Here is a 22,251-nt window from a genome sequence, read left to right on the forward strand (position 1 = left end):
TGTTAGCCAGGATAGTCTCGATCTCCTGACCTCGTGATCCGCCCGTCTCGGCCTCCCAAAGTGCTGGGATTACAGGCGTGAGCCACCGCGCCCGGCTGTTACCTTTGTTTTAATGTTTAATTGTAAACTTACGTAATTAAAAAAAATTTTTTTTTGGTATTTTTTAGTAGAGACAGGTTTCACCACGTTGTCCAGGCTGGTCTCGAACTCTTGACCTCAAATGATACACCCGCCTCAGCCTCCCAAAGTGCTGGGATTATAGGTGTGAGTCACTGAGCCTGGCCTTAACTTTTAATAATAGTTGTCTTTAACAAGTGGCTCAAAAAATTCCTGAAAATTTAATAATATACCTGCTTCTAACATACCACATCTGAGGCTCCCCCAGGGCAGGCCCTGTCTTTCCTCATCAGACTGATTTGGGCTCTGCCATCAGGACCTTCTCACTTGCCAAGAGTGGGAGGATAATGTCTGCCCCTTGACCCCAGGGCCTTTCCCAGGCTTGGAGGCGGCACAGTGCCCAACAGCTGCTCTGAGAGGCAGACTGTGTTGAACAATCAGAAAACAGGCAGCATGCATGAGCCAGGGTCACTGGTGGGTTCATCCAACCTGCAGTTAGGGGCAGCAGCTGCTCCTGAGACCCCAAGCAGGACCCCTACTCAGAGAACAGCCCCCAACTCTCCCAGACACCTACCCAGACCAGAAATATGCTCTCCTCGTCTGATCACAGGGCCAGAACTCTCCGCTGGTGCTTCCCTACAGGGCTCTCCCAGCCTCTCAGACACATCAAGAACATGCTATGGGACTGCCTCTCAGACCAGCCCCAATATGCACTCGGCTTATATTCTCTTCTAGGAAGCCTGTGGTCAGGAGGGTTCTGGACTTTGCATGGACCACATTGTGTGTTTCAGGGTAGGACCTGGCTTCCTTGGTCCCCCATCCAAAGGGGCCAGGCGGAGGCTTCTACCACCCAGTCGCTGACCTTGACTCACAATGGGGTCTGGCCTGCACCCTCTCCCCCTTGCTAAGTGGGGCCTTTTGGGGAGTTCAGGGACAGCCTAGTCACGGTCTCTGCCCTTGGGTAAGTGTTGGTGCCATTCCCCATCTCCAGGGGCAGAGGTCACACATTGAGACTGTAGAGCGGGGTTGGGGGGCACTCACTGATGAGGGCCGATGCTGTGTCCAGCTTGGGATCATACGGACACTTGCCCTTCCCTGACTCGAGTCGCTCAGGCTCCAAGTAGAAGATGTAATCCTGCAAGGCAGAGCGGGGTTCAGCATGATCCAGGCCAGTCCCTCAGCCAGGAAGCGTAAGGTCACCAGGCTTCCAGGGTGAGAATGAGCCCCCAGGCATACCCCGAGCCCATCCCCTACACTCCCCAGAGCTCCTTGGCCTTAAACTCCATCCAGCCAGGTCTCCCAGGGCAGAGCCATGCTGTGGGCTCCAAGGGAGGTGCTTCCTAGTCCTAGGTCTTAGGGAAGACCTGGGGATCAAGTCTCAAGGGGCCCTGCCTTGGGGGCTATGAGATGGACATGGAGTGGGCTTGTAGGGGCTGAAGCCCCTCCATGCCAACTGGCTCACAAAAACATTGGCCAAGACCCCCTGGGCTACAGAGGCACAGCTCTTTGCTGTGGCTGCCTGTCTTGGGTCAAGAAGGAGTTGCAGACCTGGCCAGGGTAGGAGTGACTGGTTAAGGGCCTGGGGTCCTGCCCTTTGCCATCAGGTCTGGCCAGGCCAGAGAGCTCTAAGGTTACTGTATCCTCAGGCTTTGTGTCCTACCTGTAGTCCTCAGGATGGACTCATGGGCCATGACCTTTCTCCTGCCCCTCAGCAGAGCCCCCAGGCTCCACGTCTCCCCAGGGAGCCAGGAGTCAAGGAGTCCAGCCCAGACCACATGGAATTCACAAAGCCCCCCCATGCCTCCCAGCCCAGCCTGGAAGATGCTAGGAGGAAGGCTGGAAAAGGCACTAGGATAGGGTGAGCACACAGGCCACAAGAGAAAGCCAGGCAGAGGGAGGGAAAGGGGCAAGGAGAGGAACAGAGGCAGGAGGAGGTGGCAGCAGGTGGCAGGATGGCGATGGGAAGGTGCACACAGGCCTACGTCCAGTTACACTCTGCACACGTGACTTCCTGCACACACAGCGGTGCATACACAGCTCTGAACGTATCACTGCCAGCACACGGAACCCTCTGCTCACACTGTGGACACACACACACAGAATCCACATGATCCTGCATTTCTGCACTCTCCACCACAAACATGCTCTGTCATTTGCCGGCAGCCCATGCCCCCCTGCCCGCCCCTGCCCAGCCCCAGCTCTCCCAGACCAGACCCAGGTCATGACTAGCAGACAGATACCGCCCAGGAGAAGAGCGCCCCGAGCACGTGAGTGTGCAGGACACCTGTGTCCACAGATGACCCATGGGAGGCATGGGGCACGGCCACTTGGGAGTAAGGTGTCAGACTGCACTCATGTGCCACTTTCCACTCTGGGTGCTGAGTGAGGAGGGCCCACATCCACACTGTTGTGTGCTCTTGTGTGTCTACACACATGGGTTCTGAGGGCTAAGGCATGGCTGTCCCCAGGGCTCCTGTCTTCCCCACCTGGCGGCTTCATTATTTCTTGCCTGTAGGGGTCACGCTGAGGCTGACATGAGTCCAGTTGGGCATGCCTTCTGAGCCTGAGGGCACTTCAGGGGAAGGGATGGGGACAGGGTGTGGGCACAGAGGTAGAGGGGAGGCCCTGGGGAGGCTGGCCTCAGGTGCAGCCCCAGGGTGAGTTCCGCTCAGAGGCAGTGCTGCCTGGCAAAGGCCTGGAGGGATGAGGCCCACCTGGCGTGGGGCTGTGGGCGTCGGGCGGAGGGCACCATCTGTGGCTCTGCTGCCGCGGCCTCTGACCGCCTGCGTCTGGGTCCATGGTGTGGCCTGAGAAGATGAGGAACAGGGGTTAGAGCTGAGGGTGGCAGGGGCTGGGGGAGCGGGCTCGGGCTGCCAGCCTCTAACACCACACAGGCCAGGAACACACCTGAACACGTGGGACCCCAGAGCACCTCTATGCATGTGCACATACATACACACAGGCTTGGCACACTCCTGCACACACAGGTGCCCCTCAGATCCAGTCACTCTCACACATGCCCTACAAGTTCACGCCAGCTCACACACATGCCCACATGGAAATGGAAAAGGGTGGAAGCAGGCAAGAAGGGGCAGAGCTGGGGAAAGGGTAGCTCCCCACAACCCCGGCCCTGGGGGAAGAAGGCAGCTCTCCCCCAGGCCACATGGTAGAAGCCGACCCAGGTGTCCAGTCTCCTGTTGCAAGGCCCCCACCAGGCCCTCTGACTCAGCCGTGGGGGCACGGTCCACAGGCATAGCCAAGAGAGCTGTTGCCACGTATGGAGCAAGTGCTTACTATGTGCCAGGCACAGTGCTAGGAGCTTTGGGAGCTTTAGCTCACTGCCTCCTCCTCGCACCGACCTGTGAGAAAGGCAGCGGTTAGCCCCATTTTCAAGTGAAGAAACTGAGGCTCAGCGAGGTGAAAGAAGTCACTCACCCAAGATCACAAGGCTTGGAAGTGGCAGGGCTGCAGCTGAGGCCCCTCCTCCCATCAGGACCCTGGGATGCAGCCACCAGTGGGGGAAACACAGGGCCAGGGTGGCTGGGGCTTACCTGGGCACGGCGTCCACGGTTCACATAGGTGCACATGGGGTTGTAGGCACCTGTCCCGCACACATACAGATGTGTTCGGTTCCAGGGCTGGATGAGCCTGACGAAGTTCCCACACTCGCCCTGGGGCCAGAGGGAAGGCTGCATAGGTGCCCTGGCCAGGCCTGCACCCTCACTGGAGTCACCTGCCCCCCTTCCCACCTGTGGATCCCACCAAACTCACGTTGCCATCCTTGCCTGAGAGCACGCATTCCTCAATGCGCTGTGGGGAGGCTGCCCAGTGTATCTGCAGAAAGGGGGGTCAGAGGGTGCAGCCTTCTGGACATGCCCTGAGCCCTGGGGCTCCATGCCCACCCCACGTCCCACATCAGGGTCAGCCCTTACAATGAGGGGCTCGCGGTTGATGTCGTGCAGGTCCAGGGACAGCACGTAGTCCTTGCTGCCCACATACATGCGGTCGTGGTCCTCATCCTTGAGCAAGATTCGGTAGTCGGTTGTGTTGAGCAGGAAGTTGAAGAAGTGGGCAGTGCCTGTGGCCTTCAACTCTGCAGGTGGAGGGCAGGACACCAATTAGGACCTTCGGAAAACCATCCAGCCATACCCCCTCTGACAAAGGGGAGACTGAGGCCCTGAGGTTCCCCTCAGGACCCCCACCACACAGTGGTCTTTTTTTTTTCTTTTTATGAGATCAAGTCTCACTCTGCTGCCCAGGCCGCAGTACAGTAGCGAGACTGTGGCTCACTGCAACCTCCATCTGCTGAGTTCAAGAGATTCTCCTGTCTCAGCTTCCCAAGTAGCTGGGATTACGGGTGTCAGCCACCACACCCAGCTTATTTTTTTGTTTGTTTGTTTTTTGAGACGGAGTCTTACTCTGTCGCCCAGGCTGGAGTGCGACGGCACAATCTCGGCTCACTGCAACTTTCACCTCCCGGGTTCAAGCAATTCTCTTGCCCCAGCCTCCTGAGTAGTTGGGATCACAGGCGCACCCCACCACGCCTGGCTAATTTTTGTATTTTTAGTAGAGATGGGGTTTCACCATGTTGGTCAGGCTGGTCTCGAACTCCTGACCTCGTGATTCACCCACCTCAGCCTCCCAAAATGCTGGGATTACAGGTATGAGCCACTGTGCCCAGCTCACACAGTGGTCTTAAACCTCCAGCTTCCCTTCCTGGATCCTTCTCAGCTCCCTCTTCAGTCCCTGACAGACTGGGAGGACAAAGTGGGGCAGGTAGGCAGGCCAGGGAAGGCACCACACCCAAAGCTAAACCCCTGATTCATAGACAGCCCTAGCTAGTCTCTGGGACCCAAAGAAAGGGGTGGTGGGTGCGGGCCAGGGTACGCAACAGCATCAAAGAGTTTTTGCTCAGGTGGGGGTTAATGCTCCCACGCTCAGGGTGGGGCCAGCTTCACACAGGGGCTTAAAAGGGTTAATGAGCAGATAGGGGTGTGGCTGGGTATATCTGGGACAGCCTGCAGACTCTGGCATGGAGCCTGGATGCCCTGTTCTTACCCTGGCTGCCCACCAGGCAGAGGGCACAGCTGGTGCACAGCAAGGTCCTCACTTGGTCTGAAGCAGGTTAGCCAGGAGACCAGAAAGCCCTGCTGGACATACTGCCCTACAGACCCCAGCTTCCCCCAGACCCTACAAGGCTGCTAATGGTGGAACTCTCAAGCCACCTTGAATGATCCAGGATAGTCATTTCTGAGAAAGAGGCTCTTTCCCCGGTGCTACAACCCTGGGGTCAGGGTTCAGCTGGGTCCTCTAGTTTCCTTTTTACATGAGTCCAGCAGCCTTGGCCCTCCAACTCCAGGATGCTGGGGAAAAGTCCTTCCTAAGGATGAAGGACAAGAGGGGGCTCAGCCAATGACAGACAAAGGACGCCTAGAAGCTTGGGAACCTGCCTCCAAGGGGAGGGAGAGCCGAGGGGTCCCCTTGGCAAGCCCCTTCTCCACCCACCCCCAGCTATCTTTAGCTCAGCAGAAGAGGGAACATTGTAATGAGGATGATGAATATTCACACACAAAGGGGGCTTAAGATAGCAGCACAGAGAAGAGCGCATGCGTGTATACACATGGCACAGGCATGCACACGGCGCACACATGTCCTGCCACACATGAGGCACTCACCAAGGGGTTTGCACATGTCTCATCTCCCCTCCCCAGCTGGTAACCCATTTCACAGGTGGGGCAGTCAAGGGAGAGGCCTGGGCCAGGCCCCAAGGCACCTGGAGGGGGAGAACAGCTAGGATCTGAGGCCCTAGACACAGCCTGAAGGTGGGGCAGAGGTGGGCTGGGGTCAGAGGGTTCCACTAGCTGACCCAGAGCCCATGTCTGGTCCCAGGAGCTCATTCTGAGAAACTAGCGGGTAAGGAAAGGCCTTGCCCTGCCTGGCCCTGACAATGCGGTGACAAGGGAATGCAGGTGATGACCTTGGTCAACCACTGGGATGCAGGGACGCCGAGGGATCAAAGGGCCGATCCTGCCTGGCGATGGCCTCGCCCGCCTGTCCGGCGGCGCCTCTGAAGTCCTGGGCAGGGCGGCCTGGGCACCTGTCCTGCACCTGTTGTTGGGCCACACGGAGTCCGCCGCCTGGCCACTCACCCACAGTGACAACAGGAAAGTAAACATTCCCCCACCCCGAGGGCTGGGAAGTGGCCAGAGAGGAAGTGGGGCTGCCAGTGGAGGCCCCCCAGGCTGGGACAGCCCGCCAGGGGTTATTTATACCCTGGCTGGGGGCATGGCTCGGTCGTGCCCTTACCTGTCCCCTGGGCTAGGGGGCACTTTGGGGGCAATGGCAGGGGGAGGGGGTACAGGCTTAAGTGGGTGCCTTCAGACACAGGCACTCCGGATAAGGGGAAGCTTCAGCCATCAAGTCCCCAGTAACCCAATCAGCCATAGTCCCCCCACTCCAATCCTGCCCAGCCTTGGGCCTCTACAATCTCAACCCTGTACCATGACTTTCAGAGCCCAAGGCCCAAGTCTGAGTCCCCCACCCTCTCACAAAGCCCCAGCACTCCCAGGCTCCAGCTCCCTCTGTGAGAAAGGCCATAGAGAACACTCAGAGGATGAGGAAACTGAGTCCCAGCTTAGGGGCAAGAGATTAGCCTTGACCCTCTCTGCCCCCTGCCCCCAGTCTGCCCCTTAGTGGAGGTGGGGGTGGAGGGAGCCCCTTGCTCAGTTATCAAATACCCGCTGTGCACAAAGCCCTGTGCTCACAATACCAAGGGCACAGGGAAGGGATGTGACGTGCCAGAGTGCTTGGGGGTGGGATTCCCACCCAGGTCCATGGCTGAAGGAGGGGGAGGCCCAGGGGAAGCCAGTCCTGGTGGTAGAGACTGCTTGCCAGGAGGGCCAGTGCCGGAAGGTGACTCGCTCCCCATGGACAGGGCACATGACTCAGGACCTGCAGGACCCCTCCCAGTGGCCACGGGATATGGCGTCAATGGCTCTGGTGTCACAGGACGTGATGCTTTGATCACTGTGAAAACAGTGTGGGGGGAGAGGCGAACCCCAGGAGGCCGTGCATGGTGGGGAAGGGGTGGGACCCAGGGTCAGGGATCCTTAGCTATGGCTTGAGTTTCTGGGTGAGCTTCATGACCTGAGGTGGGGGCACTCTCGCTCTCTGACCTTCATTCTCCAGTCTATACCATCTCTCAGGCCCTCCTGGTACTGACACTCACAGTGACCCTGAGGATCAGTGACCCCGTTCTGATCTCAGAGAGAGGCTCACAGCCTGGCATTCCTCGGGTCTTCCCCCAAACCATCCTTCATGGGTGTCTGCCTTTCAGGGAAAGTAGAGTGGGATGCGGTCCCAAGTCCCTCCCCAAGGAAGCAGGCTTCCAGGTGTCACTACCTCTTGTAGGACATTCACCCCCATTCCCACCCCAGCTACCCCATTTCCTAGTACTAGACTGGGGAGCAGAGAGGGCTATAAGGCAGGAAGGGGCCTCCTGTGGACTCAGCTCCAGCCTTCCCAACTCCAGGGTGTCCCTACCCCAACCCCAACCTACAGGAGTAGAGCTAAATCCCAAATCATTCATCCAAACCCAGACTACCAGAGAGGTACCAAGGTGGAGAGGGGTGGGAACTTCCCCGGGTCCCAGAGCAAAGAAGGTATAAAGTTCCAGCCTTCTCAACCCACAGCTGGACTTCTTATCCCACTCATGCCAGATTGTAGGTGAAAATTGAAACAAGGGGCCCTGTGACAGCCCTGTACTCCCAGCTGCAGACAGGAAGACTGAGGCCCAAAGGAGAGTGGTACTCACCCCAGGTCACAGGGTGAGAGGCAAAACTGGTGTCCTGTCCCCTGCTCCCCACTCCACCATGAGGCAAAGGAACTGGGAGCCTTCATTCCTCCAAGAAGCCTGGATCAGAGCAGGGGGTGGGCAAGTAGCCCTGTGTATCCTCCTCTAAAACCTGCCATCGGCAGGGACCAGATCCTACCAGGCCCCAGCTCCCTTAAGGGACAGGGACTTGGGACAGAAGGAACAAAGGAACCTGGGACCTGAGGTGGCATCAATGGGGGGCAGGACTGATGCAGACCCAGTCTGGTCATATCCTCAGGCCAGTCCCCATATCTGCTCCACCTGTCCCACGCCCGGCTCTGGCAGCAGGAGCGCCATGCCTCCTCAAATGCCATGGCAACGTTGAGGGAGGGGCTGGGCACGATCAAGGGTTCTGTGGGGATCAGGACTCCAGCCCGGATAAGCTTTGACCTTAGGGGAAGGAAGGGTGGTGTGCCTGGGTGCTGTCTCCTGGGAAGGGCTCCCCACCCCCATACTCTCACCCAGTCTGGGCACAGGTTGGGAGGGGTGACATCCGGGAAAGATTTTCCCGTCATCGGGAAGGAAGAGCCTTTTCTGGCATCAGACACCTCATTTCCGCAGCCGTTCCTGGCCTCTAGGACTCTCTTGTGGCCGTCAAGCACTTGGGGTCCTGGCCCAAAGCAGCCTGGCGCAGGTCCAGAGGTGGGACCTTCTCAGGGCACAGGGGGCTGGGTCCTGGGGGACCCCCGGTCCCTCATCTCTGAGAAGCAGCTGGTGACGCCTTACTTTAAAGGTGGGGGCAGGCGAGGACAGGCACTGAGGAGGCGTGTCCACAGCCCTTACCCGAAGACCCCAAGTGGGCAGCCCCTACCCCTTGCTGCTGGTCTCCAGGACATCAGGTCTGTGTCCAATGAGGCATGGGCTGCTGCAAAAAAGGGGTCTTGGAGCAAAGGTGGGCAGCCCGCCCCCTTGGTTATAGCCCCACAAAGCAACAGGCCCTGACTGACAGCATCACCTCCCCCAGCAGTGATGGGGACTGGGGGTGATAGACAGATCCCTGCAGCCTAGCTCAGACCTCTGACCTCTAGTGAGCCAGTACAGCCCTAATCCCTGAGCTGAAGAGAGATGGGACGGGGGGCCAAGGGGAGGCACAGGCCTGGGTCTTTGTCAGTGTTTCATCCACCAGAAAGACAGACCTCCTGACCTTCTGAGGAGGGAAACTGAGGTAGCCAAGGCTATGGTAGCAGTGGCAGCAAGAGGCATGGCAGGGCCCAGGTGGTTCCTACTGGATACTCCCACAGGATCCAGGAAGGGGTGGCCCCAGCCCTTTTATCACTCCCCCAAAGCTGTGAGGAGCCCCAGAGGAAGGCCTGGGGACTGGGCTGGCCCCCTGGCTCTCAGCCTAATCCTCTTTTAATGAGCGGCCAGCCGGAAGGCCTCAGTCCATGGCCACAGACCTACAACCCCGGGAACCCCAGCCAAGCTAAGTGGGGAGGGCAGAGAGGCCCAGATCCCTTTGCATGTACCTTCCCCCTGCTTGGCGCACCCACTTACACCCCAATGACACCCTGATCAGGCCAACCCAGGGCCCAGCATGTGCAGAGATACACCCAAGTGACACCTGCCTTGTGCTCCCACAGACCCACTCTTGGGCACTCACCATTTGTTCAAGCCCAGGTCCCACATGGGGTTGGGCAGGGGAGCCTGATCTGGGGTAGCTCCCTCAGTTCCCCCTTTTCCCCCCATGCTCTGGATGTGAACCCTACAAGCCAGACCCCAGTTGTACCCTCCCCGGGGAGAGGTTCCAGGTTCCTCTGACCCTAAGCCCCTCGAGATCTGCCCCCTCAATACCATCTCTAGCCAGGCCTTCCAGATTGGAGACCCAGAGGGCCTCCCTAGGAGCCACCCACACCAACCCCCACTTCCCCCCAGGTAGGTAAGCCAGGTCGGTGCCAACAAAACCAATTACAGCCACTCTCACCCAATTAGCAACTAATTATGGTCTAGTAGTCCATTCAACATAATTAACATGTAAATGACTCCGCATGTTTTTATTCAATAATCGCTCTGACTGAATTTAATTTAAATGTCTGAACTGGGGACCCAGTTACCGTATTTCACCACCTAGAGTTGCCACTCTAGGAAATGCAGTGGGAAATGTTGGCTCCTCCAGGGCAGAGGGACGCCAAGGCCAGAGGCCAAGGGGACAGACGCCACTGGCTGTGGCAAGGGTGGAGATGGTTATGGTCTCTGTATCCCTGACACATCTATCCCAGGGGTGCAGGGAGTTGGTGAGGTCAGAAGAGCCCCAGAGGGACCCTCAAGATGGGAAATCCCCTGGAACAAGGGACTCCTTTGCAAGGGCTACTGTAAACATCCCAGCTGTTCAGCAAACACCATACAGGGGTAAGAGCCCAGCTGGGCCAAAATGCTGCTGTATACTTCCCTCCAATTTCAGTGACTGAAGGCTGAGGGCAGGGGGCTGGGGCCAGCAGGTCCAGGCATGCTGTTCCCACGCCCGTTCCGCCCCAGCGCTCACCTACTCCGCCCAGGACAGGATAGGCTGAGGGCACAGCTCAGCCTCAAACCAGGAAAAGCCAGAAGTGATGGAGCAGCAGGATCACTCCCTGACTCGCCAGCCCAGAACCAGGGGTCCACGCCTCATCCCCGAAGGACACCCAATGACTTCTGACCTTCTGTCCCAAAAGATGGGGGCTCTCTGGCCTCAGCACCTCCACTGAACCCTGCCTTCGCCATGGTCCCATGCACCTGACCATCCTAGGCCTGGGCTAGTAGTTCCAGAGGCCTAGACGTCCCACTTGGAACTTAACAGCATGCATGGTTGCCTGTGAGAACACATTTGGGCATTCACCAGCTGGGCAAGTCAGGGCTCCGGCTCAGCTTTGGAAGGACACTGTGATCGAGACCTGGCCCTGAGCAGGGGGTGGGAGGAGGTGACCAGACAAGCAGATCACACAGGAATGTGCCCCAAGAAGTATGAACGGGGTGGAAAGAGGGGCTCGCTCTGAAGGGGAGGGCTGCACTGATCCATTTCTCAGGTGGGGAGAGTGAAAAGGCCATTCAGTGAGTGCCTCCAGTTTCAGAGACCCCCGGGGGACCCACCCCCTCCTCCCACATTCCAGACCTGGCCCGGAAACCCCTCACTCCTTCCTCCACCACCTCCTCCTCCCCATGACTGCAAAAGACAACAAACTCTCCATGGCTCATTTACTCTGATAAATCACCCAGACAGACAGGCCAGGATGGGACCAACAGGCTGGTGGGTGTCAAGACCCTCCCCCTGCCCCGGGCCCAGCCCCCATCTCTGCAGCCTTCCTCAGATTCCTGTGGTCCCTGCAGCCCCTTCACATCACCCAGCCAGAGATTTCCAGGATGTTTCAGATAGTCTTAGCCCCTCCCCAACATTTTGATGGGGAAACCAAGGTACAGGGCAGACAGGTGCGTGCTTGGGGTCAGCCTTGGAGGATGCAGTGAGGCTGGGTTAGGACCTCAGCAGGACTCAGCTGGTAGCCAGTCAAGGGCAGGCAGTCAGCATGCTGCACAGGCCTCGGGCCCAGCCAGGACAGCGCTGATAAAAATGGCAGTACAGGCAGCCCCAGGAGAGGCCCCCTGAAGTGCTACCCACTCAGCCTTGGGGCTGTAGAAGCCCAAAGGGCTCTCAAATTCTAGCTGCTCTGCCAATTGTAGTGTATGACCCTTAGAAGGCAACCGTGCTGGCGGAACAGCAGATACACCAGGCAGTGGACTCTGGCCGGGGGGAAATGAGGGCATCAGCACCGAGCCCCAAGTGGGAAGGAACAAGGCTCTTGGCTGGGTACAGAGACGTCTAAGGAAAGAGCATGTCCGGGTAGGAAGCCAAGAGGGGTGGCAAAGGGAGGGGTGGAGGCAAGGGGGAGTAGGGAGAGGAAGGAAGGAAGAAGAGTGGGGGAAGGGGGATCCGGAGCTGAGGCTTCCTGATCCTCGGAGGGGCCGGTTGCTTTGGGTCTGTCTTTGCCCTGCAGAGATGCACCAGATAGCCAGTGCTCCTCTCGGCCTGGTGAGAGTGCCAGAAGTCAGCCCAGCCCGTCAGCCCGGATGAGCCCTGCTCCTTCCCCAACAGGCTAGCCCCCCAATCCTAGGCCAGCAGCCACTGCCCAGACCCCATTCTTTGCTGGGTCAGGACTAGTGGTCAGGGACTGGAGCCCAGGAGGCCTCCACCCACTCCCTGGGGCTGCCCAGCAGCCTGGGTGGGGGGCTGTAGGCCTGCCAAGCTCTGGCACCCACGTGAGCTAGGCTTTGGATTCAGACCATAGCCTTCTGGCATCCAGGCCTCTGGCAAAGGCCCTCTTGCTATTTCTAAGAAAAATGCAGCAGGAATCCTCTCTGCTTCTCCAAAGTTCCCAGGGCTCCTTGAGGCTGGGCTCAGATTCCCAGGATAGCACCAGGCCAAGCCAGGCAAACATGCTTTCTGCCCAGCCCTGCAGATGCCTGAGTGACTAGCCCAGGTCTGGTCACCCCTAGCACACACGGTAGGAGCTGAAGCAGCATTCACAGAAGGAGTTATTGCAGCCAACTGTGCACCCCAACCAGGCCTTGGAGCCAGTCTCTAGGGAGCTACTTCCAAGGCATCACTCCCGCCAAATGCATCCATATCACTGGAATTTTTCCACAATACATATTTAGTACCTCTGCCATGAGGAAAAAGAGCTTAAAAACCAGAAACAGAAAGTATAACTCCACATCTTTGTCCCAAAAGCAAGACTGCATCTAGCGTCTGTCCTCTTCCCCAGGTGCTGCACCACATGCACCCTCCCTGTGCTCCGGTTCTTCCCTCCCCCACAACCTCCCCTCCCCTGCTCGAGATGCAGCCTCCTCCAAGAAGCCTGCCCAGATACCCATCGTAGGAATTTTCCTCCTCCTGACCCTACTCTACCCACCCCACAGGGCTCAGGGTCCTTCCTGGAATCATTTCCAAATAACATCTCCCTTACCAAAAGTTAGAATTCTGGAGGAAGGGGTGAGGTAGTCCGGGACTCCTTGGGGCGTGCCCCTGGACCTGCCCTCCCCTGCCTACCAGTCTCAGGATCGCTCCTGGTGACTGAGATTTCTTCCACAGTGACCATACTCACACAGCTAATCCTCCTGACAACACAATGAGGCCAGTATTGTTCTTACTCCCATTTTCCAGAAAAGGCAGTGGGAACACAGAATGACGTTCACCAAGCAAGGTCTACCAGCGGCCAGGATGCAAGCAAGACAGTCTGAGCCCTCATGATGCTGCTTCCACAGGGCCACTGCCATTCCCACCTTACACAGGAGAAACCAGGGCTCAGAGGGGCTAAGCCACTTGGCTGGACTTACACAGCTAACACTGGTAGAACTGGGTTTTGCCTTTAAGACCAGCCAGCTCAACCACGACCACCACCACTTCTGCATTACACCAAATTTAAGCACTCCACTCTCCTGAGTGAGGAGATGGAGGTCTCCCAGGAGTCAAGGACCAGGTACCCATGGCCCTAAAGCCACCTTCTAAGCTATTACCACCTCTGGAGGGGTCAAGGGGCCGGAGGTGCATACACACAGGTGCAGACAGGCAAGAGCCCACTCTGAGGTTCACTGTCTCCCAAGCTGCAGGGTGAAAGATGCCTTTATGGGCTGGGGTGAGATTTTTATCTTGGCGGTTTCTCTTTAAATTCTTTACGATTACGAAGCAGCGGGGGCTGCCAAGGAACATGATTTACTCCTTGAGCATGCACCAGCTCCTCGCTTAGTGCCAAGGGAAGCTGGAGCCAGGGAGGGAGGGGCAGGCATCATGCCAGGGAACCAGAGACAAGGCCTGTGCTGTGGAGGCCCAGCCAGTGGCGGTCCCATCTGAAGCTCCACTGGATCTGGAAGGCCACATCTGAAAGCCCCAGCGCCTGGCCTGGCTGACCCAGGCTGGGCGTCAGGCAGGTTCTCAGGCAAGCACAAGGACCCTATCTCCATTCTCTCCAAAGACCAATTCCTCGCCAGTTGGGGGATGGGCAGCTTCCAGGACCTCCCAACTCCAAAGCGGCTACTTCCAAGTCTCTCAGGAGTAAGGCAGCTCCCATTTCCAGAAAACTGAAACTCCAGATCTGGGCTCAAGGGATCTGGGCTCAAGTTCATGCTTTGAGTCTTCCTTCCTCCCTCACCATCCTGGAACACCCACCCTCCCTGGCTTGTGAGCTCCAACCCCCATTGTAGCTGCCAGAGCCTCCTGACTCCCACCCAGCTCCCTGGTGCCACATTGGCCTCAAAGCTCCTGGGCCTCCTCCCCCTCCTCCCCCACCAAAGCCCATGCCTTGCTCTGGCTGGCCAAGGAGCCCCTGGGGGACAAGAGCTGATCCTCTAGCTCTCCAGCCCCACCCCTACTCCTGCACCAGGCCTGAGGGCTAAGGCCCCATCAAGGCTTGCTAGAGGCACCTCAACTCACACCAACTCCTGAGCGGAAGTCAATGGGCTGTGACCCTTCCTAATCTCTAACCTCATCATCTCCAAACCTGACAACCTTGGTCCTCTGATGCCACATGCAAATGATGTGAGCAGTGGCACTGTTCTGGGCCATTGGCCCAGAGGACCCAAACTCCAGGCTGCTCTGGAACAGGAGCCCTTTCCTCTCTTAGGCCCTGGTGTTCCCATCTCTGACATGAGAGGCTTTCCTAGGGACCCTGCTCAGTGGAAGGGCTGGAGTGATGGAGGGCTGGATTTATAGGCTGGAAATAAGCAAACCCCAATTCTGTTGCTTCAGCAGACAGAGGGCATGAGGAGCCTGCCCAATGCAACCCCAGCCCTTTCTTTGGGAAATGAGGCTAGGAAGGCTAAACCAGAACTGCAGAATACTGGAATCTTCCTTGTTCCTAGCTCATGCGAAAGGTCTGTGCCTCCAGCACCACCACCATCCCTGCCCTCCACTCTCAGTCCTGGGACAGACTCAGGCATCAGGCAGATCCAGGCTCCATCTCAGTCCTGCTCCTGAGTGACCTGGGAAGCTGCTCGGCCCCTGCAAGCCTCCTTCCTCACAGGAAACCTAGGCAGACCCTCCTCAGGCCTTGGAGGGACCATTGCTTGGTTATCCTCGTGGGCTCCTACTACTATTTCGATTATGTTCATCTTTCCTGACCTCCCCTGGCAGGGTGACCTTCTGCTCCCTCTCCCTACTCCTGCCTCAGCTTCCCTAGCAGCACAACCATCTCATGTCATCACAGGGTCCTTCAACCCCACCAAGCATCTCTTGGCCCCAATCCCTGGCCAAACCCAGCCCAGGCAGCAGCAGTGTGTCGTGGGGTAGCTTCCTGGGAAAAAGTAAACACTCCCCAGGCTGAACAAAGGGCCTGGCAGGGCCCTCACACCTCCCTGCTGCTGCCACAGAAGGAGGTGTTGCCCCAGAGCCTGGGTCATCTCAGGGTGGGGGAAGGAAGAGCTTTTTCTCTAAGACCTGGCAGTGATTCTGGGGTGAAGGGGACTCCAGGCCCAGGCATGGATGGGTGAAGGAAGGAGGGTCTGTCCAGGCTTTCAGCCCAGGCTCCACTCTCTCAAGAGTGAGGAATGAACAAACCCCTCACCTGCTCCTGGAAATCTTTTCCATTTGACTCACTTCTGCCTGATCTTGGCTGTGCTGCTGAAGCCCCGAAGCTGGGCCATAGGAGGCCCCTAATCTGAGGGAACCCTGGGCTGCTTGACCCTCACACCCTCCTGGCTCTAGACCTGGCTGGGGTGCCCAGGCGGATGGGCGGGCAGCAAACCCAAGCCTGGCCCAGTTCCTGCCTTTGTTCCTTTATCTACCCTGGGCAGTATGGCCTCTTATGCCAGGACCTCCAGTTTGGAGGGTCCAGCCCTACCCAGGCGGGAACTGGCACCTCCCCACTGCAGCAGGACCCAGGGCAGGGCAGGGAGTGCCCAGCCTGAGCTCCTGTAGGCCTGGGGTGTCAACTGCCGTGTCTATCCAAGGCACAGATGAAATAACTATGACACGGAGCCACAGTGACCAGCAGTGCTTCTGAGAGTAACCTTCTCTGTGCCACCCACGTGTACCCTGGGAGGAAGATGGTGGGAGCCGTTTCTTGAAGTGTTGGTCTCCATTCTCACTCCACACACACTTGGTGAGGGCCTGCTCCTCACTGAGGGCCACTTCATGTATGCATAACCAGGCTGAGACCACCCAGTGTGTGGGGATACACAGGGCCTGGTACACAGCAGGTGCTGGGCTCCCAGGTGGCCCTGACCAACTGGGTGTCCATTGCTTTTTCTGCCAGCTTGACTGTGAGCACCCCATCTTGTTCACCACAGAGTCCCCAGCACTCAGCACGGGGCCTGCCATATAGTAGGAAGTGACGTCTAAGCACAAAATTAGGACACAAGGCCAGGTCGGAACAGGGAAGGTCATTCAGGGCAGGGGAACCTGCCTGTGCAAAGGCACAGGGGCCCTGGGATGGGTGGCCCCAGGCACGCTGCAGCCCCACCCCAGGCAGCCACGACAGGCAGCACCCAGGCTGGCTGCCAGCGAGCTCAGCTTTTAGTCACTGCGGGTGTCGGCTTCAGAGCTAATTGAGAGGGAATCGACCCAACGCAATGTGGGCACCGGCAAGGCCAGGACACCGGGGTTCTATTTCTGGCTTTGCCTCTGCCTCTTGCCTGACCTTGACCCAGCCCTTACCTGAGCCTCAGTTTCTCTCTTTGGAAAACAGGAACAAAAGCCTTTGCCCCTGGAGGTCCAGGGAGGCTTAGAAGGAGCACACGGAAGACCTCTCTCTGTCTTGCCCCTCCTGCTTGCTTGCTTGCATGATGACAAAAACAACACCCAGAGTGGACGCAAGGTCCCAGGGGTGTGGAGACCAAGCCACCCCTCCCTTCCACTGTTGGGGGAGGAGACACTGTACTCTCACTGCCAGACCCTGGGCCAGGGAGGAGGTCGGGGGAACTGGCCCCTTCAAGATTTATTAATCTGCTCTGAAGAATTCCACCAGGGAAGGGTGGAGGTATCAGCAGAATAAATATCTCACCTTCCCGGGCCGGGGAAGGGGGCTGCTTTTCAGCCCAAACAAATTAACTCTTCTCGGCCCATTTCTCAGGCCCTGCAGGGGACTCCTTCCAGGCACAGCCTCAGAAATTCCAGGAACCAGTGACTGGGAAGAGGGATGATAAGCAGCTTACTCCCCCTCTCCTCCCGTCAAGGGCCAGGGTGGGACGAGGCCAGGGGAGGGGCCCTGCTGGGGGACATGGTGAGGTGGGGGCTGGGCCTCCGCCAAGCCCAAGGAAGGAAAGGTCACCCCAGCCTTTCACCCCAATATGGCTGCCCGGAAATCTGGCCAGCCAGGGCTGAGTCGACCCCACCCAGGGCAGGCGGCTGGATGAAGTTACCTCTGGCCAGAGGAGGGCCAAGGCTGAGAACTCCCAATGACCCCAGGTCCCCCAGGCCCCAGCATGGCCACTGCCCCTCACCCTGGGCCCAGGGTAGACTCTTCAGACGACACACACCCTTGAGGAAGTGGCTCTCAAGTGAGCCATCTGTACACCCATGTGTGTACCGTGTGCGTGCACCTGCCCAGTGGGTTCAGTGCAATGGTGATGGAGTGGGCGACCAGCCTCTCACTCTGCAGACCCCAGCCCATCACTGAAACCTCCCAGTGACTTCTCATCAAAGTGCTCACTGGAGCTCAGGAGCTCAGGCCCTAACAGTAGCATGTGCTCTGCCTGAACCCACCGGTGGCCTCCCTGCCAGTCACAGCCAACAGTCCCCTCCCAGATTCTAGGAACCCTTCCAACTTGGAAACTGTAGGAAGGCTCCTGGAGCATCCACACCCCAAGAGAGCAGGTCCTGCTCTTCCAGAGGCTCCAGTGTCTGCCCAACTGCCTGACCTTCCACCCCAGGGGCTGCTCAGGGCAGGACCAGATGCATAGCAGTGGCAAGGAGGGGCCGCAGCAGACACAAGTTTGGAAGGAGTGACATTGCCACCTCTCCGATTATCATACAGAGAGACATGCCCTACAGACCCCAGGCCACCCAGCTCAGGAACCCACAGTCTGACTCCGGAAGATGCCCAGACTCTGGACTCTTTTGCTAAGTGTCTAAGTGGGTCAGTTCTCTAGCCTTTCTCAGCAAGTCACCACCTCCCTAGTCCCCCTTCTCCCCCACAACCTATGTGGCTGTACAATTTGTCCTGGTTTTGTCCTGACCCACCCTCTCTCTCGTGTGCAGAGGAGCCAAGGGCTATTGTAAAGAGAGGATGATTTCTGGGGAAGAACAAAACAGCTTCTTACCTTTGAATGAGAGCCGGACCCGGGGTGTGGCTGGGAAGTGGTCCTGGGTGGGGAAGGCTGGCCAGGCCCCAGTCAGTAGGCAAGCCCAGAGAAGAAGACCTGCGACAAGCATTGTGGGAGGGGCCTAGGGCCCAGAAGGCAGGCTCCACTCTCTAGACACCTGGGAAGGGGAAAAAAAGATTGGAATGTGTGAGGCAGACGGGGGAGTCTGACCCTACCAACATTTCCCTTGTTCATTTTCTATCCAAGGTGAACAAAGAGGTTGATGGGTACCTCCACGCTTCCACCCCCAGCCTGGGGCCATGAATGCCCCTGTGTGCACACCTCATATGCGTTGTTTGGCCTGCCTTTGTCTGGGGAGATAGTACCAATGGGCCCCAGCCTGGGGTCCCCAGAACTGATGGGGGCTGCTAGAGACTCAAACCCTACCCCTCATAGCATGCTGAATTCCATTCACAGGGCCCAGCCCAACTAGGTGATCTTAGTGCTCTTTCCAGCTCCCAGCATGCTTTCTCCTTTCTCCCCTGCATCCACGCCCAGTAAAGTGGGTTACTCCTTCTCCCTCCCACCTGGAGGAATGGGGGAACAGATGGGGTGCACCCCTGCCTGCTCCAGCCACAGGTCTTCTCCCAGTACAGAGAAACCTGGACCTGATTATTGCGGTAGAGGGGAGGCACAGGAGAGAGTGGGGGAATGAAACACATGCAGACAGCCCAAGATGGAAGAGAAGGAGCACCAGTCAGAAAAGGAAAGGCAGAGAATGGCAGAGTCCACTTTTACTAAAATCAAAGCAGGAGAGACCCAGGTCAGACAGGCAGAAGGACTTCCTGCCAGGGAAAACTTCCAGTTCCGCCTCTAGAGGGCAAAGAAGGGAAGATAGGATGGCCAGTGGGCCTGGGGCTGGATCTGGGCCAGCGGCATTGCCCCCTTCAGAATCCCCCACAGCCCCAGCAGGTCCAAGTTTCAATACTGTTTTTCAAATATTGTCTCCCCAGGCAGGCTGGCTGTTGGGTAAACGCAGCCCAGCACCAGTTGTCAGAACATATTGCTCCCTCCCGGCACAAACCAGCGCCAACTCCTACCATCCCCCCCAACCGGATGCACTGCGGGTGGGGGCATCCAGACTGAAAACATGAGCCCCATCCCCCAGATCTGCCCTGTGTACTCCCTTCTTCCATGGCAGGCAGGATCCCAGGCCCATCTCTAGGACACTGGGATGGGAGTTGGCAGTACTATGGCCTGGGACTCCGCTGCCATAGCTGCTCAATGCTGAGGCAAGAGGCCCAGGCTGCAGTCTGACTCTTAGGCCCCACTCATCAGACCCTGATGACATCCCTAGACCCACCTCCCCCAGCCCTTGCCTCTCCTGCCAAGGCAAAACACTCATGGCTCCTCAGACAGGAAGTGCAGCTTCAGCCTCTTGGTCCACTCCTTATGCAGTGCCCTCTGTGTGTATGTTCTCTCCTGAGGGCCTGGCACGCTGCTCATGGTCCTTCCAGATCCCCCATCACATATGCTCCCTCCTGGGGAGGCTGACTGGGGGACGGGGGGGAGAAAAAGAACCAGCCCCTTCCCAGGTCTGGGAGGCACAAAGCTAGTGCTGATTGAATGGCAGGCTCTGAGAAGTGGGGGCAGGTGGGAGAAATGGCTGTGCAGCCACCGTCACCCTCCAGGTGCACCTGGGAGGCCCTGATAACAGTTGTGGATATGCACACATTCACACTTGCAGGTCCACACACGTCCTTACAAGCATGAGTTTGCTCAAGAACTTGACCTGCTAGTGGGGTGGGGCTCAAGGGAGCTGGGAGATACTGTCCTGGCGCAGGATGCTGTCTGAGTCCCTCAGAGAGCTTCGATACTATGTATCCGGGGCTTGTGTCAACCTGCCTCCTGCCTCCCCGCTCCCCATGACCTCATTTTTTCCTGCATCCATGTTCATGGTGACGAAGTCAGTGTCACCAAGGACAGGATTGGAGTCACCCAATGTGTTCAGATAGGTGGGGAGTCTTTCTACTGGGTCCCTACAGGGACTTCCCATCCAAATGCTTTGGCCCTTTAAAGAGGTGAATGGGGGGTTGCTCAAGTCTGCTGGGGCCTCAGTCTCAAGTCCAGCCCCCTTCTTGGGCAGTCTGGCAGGTGGGGGAAAGAAGGAGAGGGAAGGAAGAAAAGGAGAAGAAGGACAGAGAGGGAAAGGGAGGGCATTCCCAGAGTGCCTTCCCCTCTGCCAGTCCCGAGATGTCTGTCATCTAGCCCCAGCCCCAGAAAAGCCCCCAAGTCACACCAAGCCCAGGTCAGTGGACAGAGGAGGAACAGCCACCGCCACCTGGGAGCCCACCAGGAGGAAAGCAGGGAAGGAGGGAAAAAAGCTGGTGGGAGGGAGCAAGAGAGGGAGGCAGGCGGGAGGGAGGAGGAGAGAGGGAGGAGAGAGGGAGGGACGGAGGAGAGACGCTTGAACAAAGAAACGTGGAGCTGGGGCTGGCAAGGGGTGCAGGGAAGAGGCGGCCAGAGGAAGGAGTCCGGTGGCACCTGGGGCGGGACAGGGGGCCAGGTGGTCAAACTGTCCAGCAGAATCCAGACCACCCAGGCTTGGAGTTGGGGGTGGGGGTGGACGGCCTGCCTCCAGGAAGGGAGGTTGGCTCCTCCGAGCTGAGGACTGCCTGGATGGAAGGGAGGCAGGAACAGGGGCCGTGGGGGAACATGGGGAGATTATCAACAGCACCCCACCCACTACCCAGCCCCTCAGATTCCCTCCCCCCCTTCAACAAGAGCTTTATCTCCTTCTTGGCTCCTCAGCTTCCCCATCCCCCAACACCTCAAGGACCAGGAAGCAGAGCCACCCCAGCATAGCTGGGACTGAAACCCCCCTTTTGTGGCCAGGGTTTCCCAGTCAAGGTCACCTGAGCCTGGCTCCATCTTCCCCCCAAGGTATGCTGAGCAGAGAGTGGCTGAGGCTGGGCTGCTGCCTTCTCTCTGGCCCCTGCTTTCTCTCCAGCCCCCACCTCCCCACTTCCGGGCCTGGCTCCTTCGGAGCTGAGGGGGAGCAGCAGGAGTAGGCGTGCCTGTGCCCCCGCCTGCTTAGACACTATACCCTATGGGGTCCTGGCACACCCCCTGGGTAGCCTGGGAAGAGGCCTCAACCCCCTGGGCTGAGATGAGGCTCCCAACCCCTGGGTGCAGTTTTCCCTTCTCTGCAACTAGGATAACAACTACTGGGAGACTACCTGGGTGAATTCAGGAGGACAGAGGTCCCCAACCTGGCCCAGCTTCAGGGTGGACATACTAGTGTCTTTGGTTGGAGTGTCCCTCACCTCCCCCAAGCAGTAATGTTCTGGTGGCAAAACACAGCTATCTCAAGAATTAGGAGTTATTTATCTAGTGGGGCCCCCAGCCCCAGCTCCAGCCAACTCCTGCCAGCACTGCCTCATTCCTAGGCCACTTCCATACCCTCCTGTCCCATCTGCTGAGGCAAGCCCACCAAGCCCCCGCCATCCCCTGCCCACTTCACCAATGGGACCCCTGGTTCAAACTAGGGATTGACCACAGGCTCTCCAAGCTCACCTACACCCTACATACAGCCGTGCCCCTAATCCAGGCAGTACTCTGCTGTAAAAGCAAACCCAAGGTGGCAGCTGGCAGTCAAGGGGCTGGCACAATACTGGGAGAAATGCCTCAGGACTGGAGGTCCTCCCACCCTGCTGATCTGGGAGACCCCCCACGTGGGGACCGCCAGTATAGCGCTTCCCTTCGGGCTGACCAGTCCTCAAGTAGAGACACTGAGGTAGGGCAGGCGCACCAACGGGGAAGAGCGCTGCCTCAGGCGTTAATGAGAGAGAGAGCTGAGGCAGGCGAAGGGGGATCGGAACTCCCGCTCCAGAAGCGTGAAGGTAGGGGGTGTATGAAAGCACCCATCCAGAACCTTGCAGGAAAAAGTTGCTTTGCACATTGGTGACCCCGCAGGCCACATCATCTACACATCCATACGCCGCCCGGTAGGTAAGGGGTCCGGGCCGCCAGGACAGGTAAGAATTCCACCCTAGCCTTGT

At 58.0% G+C, this 22,251-nt stretch overlaps 1 protein-coding gene across 2 annotated transcripts in view; it reads right to left on the reverse strand.

Moving 5' to 3' along the window:
• The window catches only part of SEMA3F (sema domain, immunoglobulin domain (Ig), short basic domain, secreted, (semaphorin) 3F), a 30,237-nt gene extending 11,286 nt beyond the window's left edge, over positions 1 to 18,951 (reverse strand). The window contains exons 1-6 of one of the 2 annotated variants that reach the window (XM_011993297.1): positions 18,681 to 18,951; positions 18,209 to 18,368; positions 4,050 to 4,210; positions 3,889 to 3,951; positions 3,669 to 3,788; positions 1,159 to 1,252 (exon numbers count right to left, since the gene is read on the reverse strand). In XM_011993297.1, the coding sequence (XP_011848687.1) occupies positions 1,159 to 1,252; positions 3,669 to 3,788; positions 3,889 to 3,951; positions 4,050 to 4,210; positions 18,209 to 18,320 (550 nt within the window). In that variant the 5' untranslated portion in view covers positions 18,321 to 18,368; positions 18,681 to 18,951. Of the gene's footprint in view, positions 1 to 1,158; positions 1,253 to 2,831; positions 2,925 to 3,668; positions 3,789 to 3,888; positions 3,952 to 4,049; positions 4,211 to 18,208; positions 18,371 to 18,680 lie in introns of those variants that run through there. The other variant, XM_011993296.1, reaches the window with a different exon arrangement.
• Between the last annotated feature and the right edge of the window lie 3,300 nt (positions 18,952 to 22,251).

Source organism: Mandrillus leucophaeus, unplaced genomic scaffold (genome assembly GCF_000951045.1).
Source record: "Mandrillus leucophaeus isolate KB7577 unplaced genomic scaffold, Mleu.le_1.0 Scaffold429, whole genome shotgun sequence".
NCBI lineage: Eukaryota > Metazoa > Chordata > Mammalia > Primates > Cercopithecidae > Mandrillus > Mandrillus leucophaeus.